The 3811-nt window shown below is 36.1% G+C and overlaps 1 protein-coding gene across 1 annotated transcript; it reads left to right on the top strand.

The window, feature by feature from the left end:
- Positions 1–54: 54 nt before the first annotated feature.
- LOC132164507 (5'-methylthioadenosine nucleosidase) lies at positions 55–2917 on the top strand (the record flags this gene model as incomplete). Its single annotated transcript, XM_059575030.1, is given in 6 exon segments — positions 55–297; positions 415–478; positions 1066–1157; positions 2009–2115; positions 2503–2577; positions 2843–2917. Coding segments are annotated over 6 exon segments (489 nt in total), but the record flags the coding sequence as incomplete, so codon positions are not given.
- Between the last annotated feature and the right edge of the window lie 894 nt (positions 2918–3811).

Raw genomic sequence — 3811 nt, 5'->3', positions numbered from 1 at the left:
TTGAACATTGCGGAGTGCATGGTATTTAGGCTGATCTTTGGACTGTGGGCATTCTATCGCTTTCAAAAGTGTCAGCTCTCAATTGGCCGCAAGGCCCGCAACACGAAACAAACTAACCAACTTTAAAAAATTCTCCCATTCTCTCTCTCTCTCTACATTTTTCAAGAAGACGAAAGAAAATTGGACCAACCACCTATCCCGGAGATACAGGAACGGCGGTCATGGCTTCTGACGGCGACAAATCGGACGACGCCATCGTTCAAAACCGGCCCATTTCTACCATCCTCCTTATCATCGGTACTCAATATTCTCTTTTCATAAATATATAGGCGTAGATAATATATATATATATATGAATTATTTGGGATTTGAATGTTTCTGGGTGTGTTTTTAATGGTGATTTTGGAGCACCAGCTATGCAGACGGAGGCGCTTCCTTTGGTGAACAAGTTCCAGCTTACAGAGGACCTCGACTCAGTGTGAGTTTGTCGTTTCTCTGTTTTTTTTATAAATAACTTTTGACGCCAAGGGTAGGGGGGAAGGGGATGAGTTTGTCTTTTCTCTCTGTTTTATGTGTTTGTCCATCTATTTAGTTTTGAATTTCTGGCACACTCACTGATTAGTGTTTAAGATCACAATTTCGAGATCTTTTCGTTGCTTTAATCCAAAAAGCTATTGAATGCGTTTTCAATAATGGGTTCTTGTAGAAGAAAGAAAGGAAGAACAAGAAAAGAAAGAAACACTTTCTTTTTACTAGCTCAATTCAATCCATTGATTGTGGATTTGGGATGTAGTTAGTATTTGCTGAAAGCAGTTTTTGTGTCTGTGAAGGTGGATCAAAGTAAGACTGACATGCTTAGTGGGTTTCAGTAGTTGTGGTGATAATATCTTTAGCTTTTAGCTTTGTTTTAATTTGTGTAAATGGAGTGTTTTGTGGAGAATCGTTCGTTATTATTTATTGGGTACTTTGTCCGGTGGAGCTTTATATTCTTCTGGTGTCCAATATGAGTGTGATACATCTTGATTATTGGGGTTTATGTTTGATTGTCAATGTGCAATGGTACAGGTTTCCAAAAGGGGTTCCTTGGATCCGGTATCATGGTGTTTACAAGGATCTTAACATCAATTTGATCTGGCCAGGAAAAGATTTAGCTCTTGGTAAGTACATGATTCTTCTGTGCGTCTCTCTCTACATGTGTTTTTGTGTCTGTTTTACATTATGTTTTCTTAACTTTCTTTCAAATAAATGATTATCTGTTATGGCTATTTTGTGAATATGGCTTCTATGATTTTTCACGGCCTCTTGCCAATGAGCTTTTAGCTCAAATAGTACTTCCTCCCTTTGTTGCAAGGTGGAGTGTGAGGTTGTGGGTTCTAGTCTCATCAGTTGTGTAACTTAATTAAAAAAAAAAAATTGATTTTTCATCGCCTCTTACAAACTATTTTACCAAGACATAAGAAAAAGGCCTAACTTAATGACCAGACACTAAATCCATACGGAACTATTGTCTCTTACCTTGTTACCCTTAATATGCTGACATTTGTAACCCATGTATAATAAAAATAAAATTCAGATTTAATCTATTGTGTAGGACTACTTGTTTTTACTGGGCACAAGCTATGCGATATTTACTCTTCAAAAATATTGCTATGCTTTGGGTAGATTAGTTTAGATTCATGCGGGTGGGGTAGCCCATGTTAAGAGAGCCACCTACTTTCAGTCTGGTTCATTTACTTACAAAAATTCAAAACTTAAGCTGCTCTGGTGCAACTATATCCCTTTTCTGGTAAGTGATGCAACTGAATCCCATTTGAATTAGCCCACCTAATTGACCCAGTTCAGCTTGCCTAGAAGTGTGCTTAATTCAACTCTCTCTTTCATGGCCCATGTTTGACGAGTGACATTGACATGGGTCTGGGGTTTTGGTCCACCAAACAAATGTATAGTGGCTGTATTCATTCATTTTTTCTGGTACTGATCCTTGAAACCATAAACCTTTTCTTATCAGGGGTTGATAGTGTAGGCACCGTGTCGGCAGCTCTTGTTACCTATGCATCGATCCAAGCATTAAAGCCAGACCTAATAATAAATGCGGGCACTGCTGGTGGCTTCAAGGTATGCTTTTTGAGCCAAGATTATTTTGACTGCTTTGTTTTTGTCCTTTATTTTTTTCATTTTTTTTTTTTATTTTTTTATTTTTTCTAGGTCTGAAATCATCTTGGGGTAATCTACTTTTATTTGCTTGTTTTTTGCTTATAGTGATTGTCTTGCTACACCAAAAGTTCACTTTTGTGTTCATTGTTTAAAGGTTGGCTCTAACGTTTCCTACGATTAAAGAGGGGCATTCTCCATGGGAAAATGCACTAAATTTTATAAGCCTTCTTTATTGCATTGCACAAATGAACTGGTGTAGAAATGGGACACACAACACACGTGATTATGTATGAAGCATGAAATATTTATTCTTCTATTTGAATTTATAAATAATTCTTGGATTCTCAGGCTAAAGGAGCAGGCATTAGTGATGTGTTTCTTGCTTCTGAGTGTGCTTTCCATGATAGAAGAATACCTATACCTGTAAGTTTACCTAAATTTATCATTTTTGTTCTTCTCATGTTTAGTAGGGAGACAAACAGTGGCTTACATATTTACTCGGTTCGCATGCTTTAGTACTATTAGTTGATAATCTTATTCTAGTCATTTGCTTGGCATGTAACTGTGTAGTTGGTCAATTTATTCCATTGATTTGCTTGACATGTAATCTAATTAACTACTATTTTTTTTTTCTTGTTCGTAGTTACTTTTGCACCAAAGTTTCATTTGCCTTAAATGTATTCTGCAGGTTTTTGATATGTATGGCGTTGGTTTACGCCAGGCCTTCTCAACTCCCAATCTTGTTAAGGAGCTTAACCCAAAGGTGATTACCATCTGGTGAATGCTTAGGCTTATTATTGAACATCTCAAATCCTTCATTACTTCCTTGACAGCTAGTTGTTTGTGGTCATCCTGAATTACTCATATGTTTTCATTAGAAAAAGCTAAATATGATCCAGGACAAGTGAAAAGAAGTAACTAAAAATTAAAAACAAAAAAAATAAACATTCATGTATGTGGGGAGGGGTTTGGTTTATCCTATGGAATAAGCCAAGGAGACCAAGCTATTGATTATATATGCACACACGCACGCACATGAAATGGGTTGTTTAAACCCGACATAATTTTTAGTGAAAATAAGGTAAGAGATTCAATAGATTGTGTTGTTAGATTATTGTTGCTTGAAAAGTACATGAATACTGCTTGTGGCATTGGCCACCAGGTAGACTTGCCTTGAAGTTGATTTTTGTCATTTCTAACGTGTTGGCACTAATCCAAAGATCCAGTTTATGCATCTATTTAACTATTACTCATACATATGTGTAATCTGTTCAAGAAAATTTGATCAATTATTCCTAGAGCTGATGAAATGACTTTATGCACCAAGAAATTAGGTACAATTTTACTTTTCCTTTTTAAGCTTATTTGTAAACATGAGAGAGAACATGCACATCAGTTGTTATAACCCAAAGAAAGTGCTAGCCATATCTGTGGAGTACTCCAAAAGAATCAGTCAATTTTATAATTGAAGCTTCTGAAATCACTTATAAACATTATCTCATCTAGTAAAATATCAATGTGGGACTTAACATTCATGCAACACTTTCACAACCAACCCACTCAATGTGGGAATTCTTTATGACATCAGAAACCTTAAGCTCATGACCATAAGATATTATAACAGCTAGACATTTGTGCATATTGCTTTAGTTGGTAA

The sequence above is a fragment of the Corylus avellana genome, chromosome ca1 (assembly GCF_901000735.1).
Source record: "Corylus avellana chromosome ca1, CavTom2PMs-1.0".
Lineage (NCBI taxonomy): Eukaryota > Viridiplantae > Streptophyta > Magnoliopsida > Fagales > Betulaceae > Corylus > Corylus avellana.
This window is presented reverse-complemented; position numbering and strand designations above follow the sequence as displayed.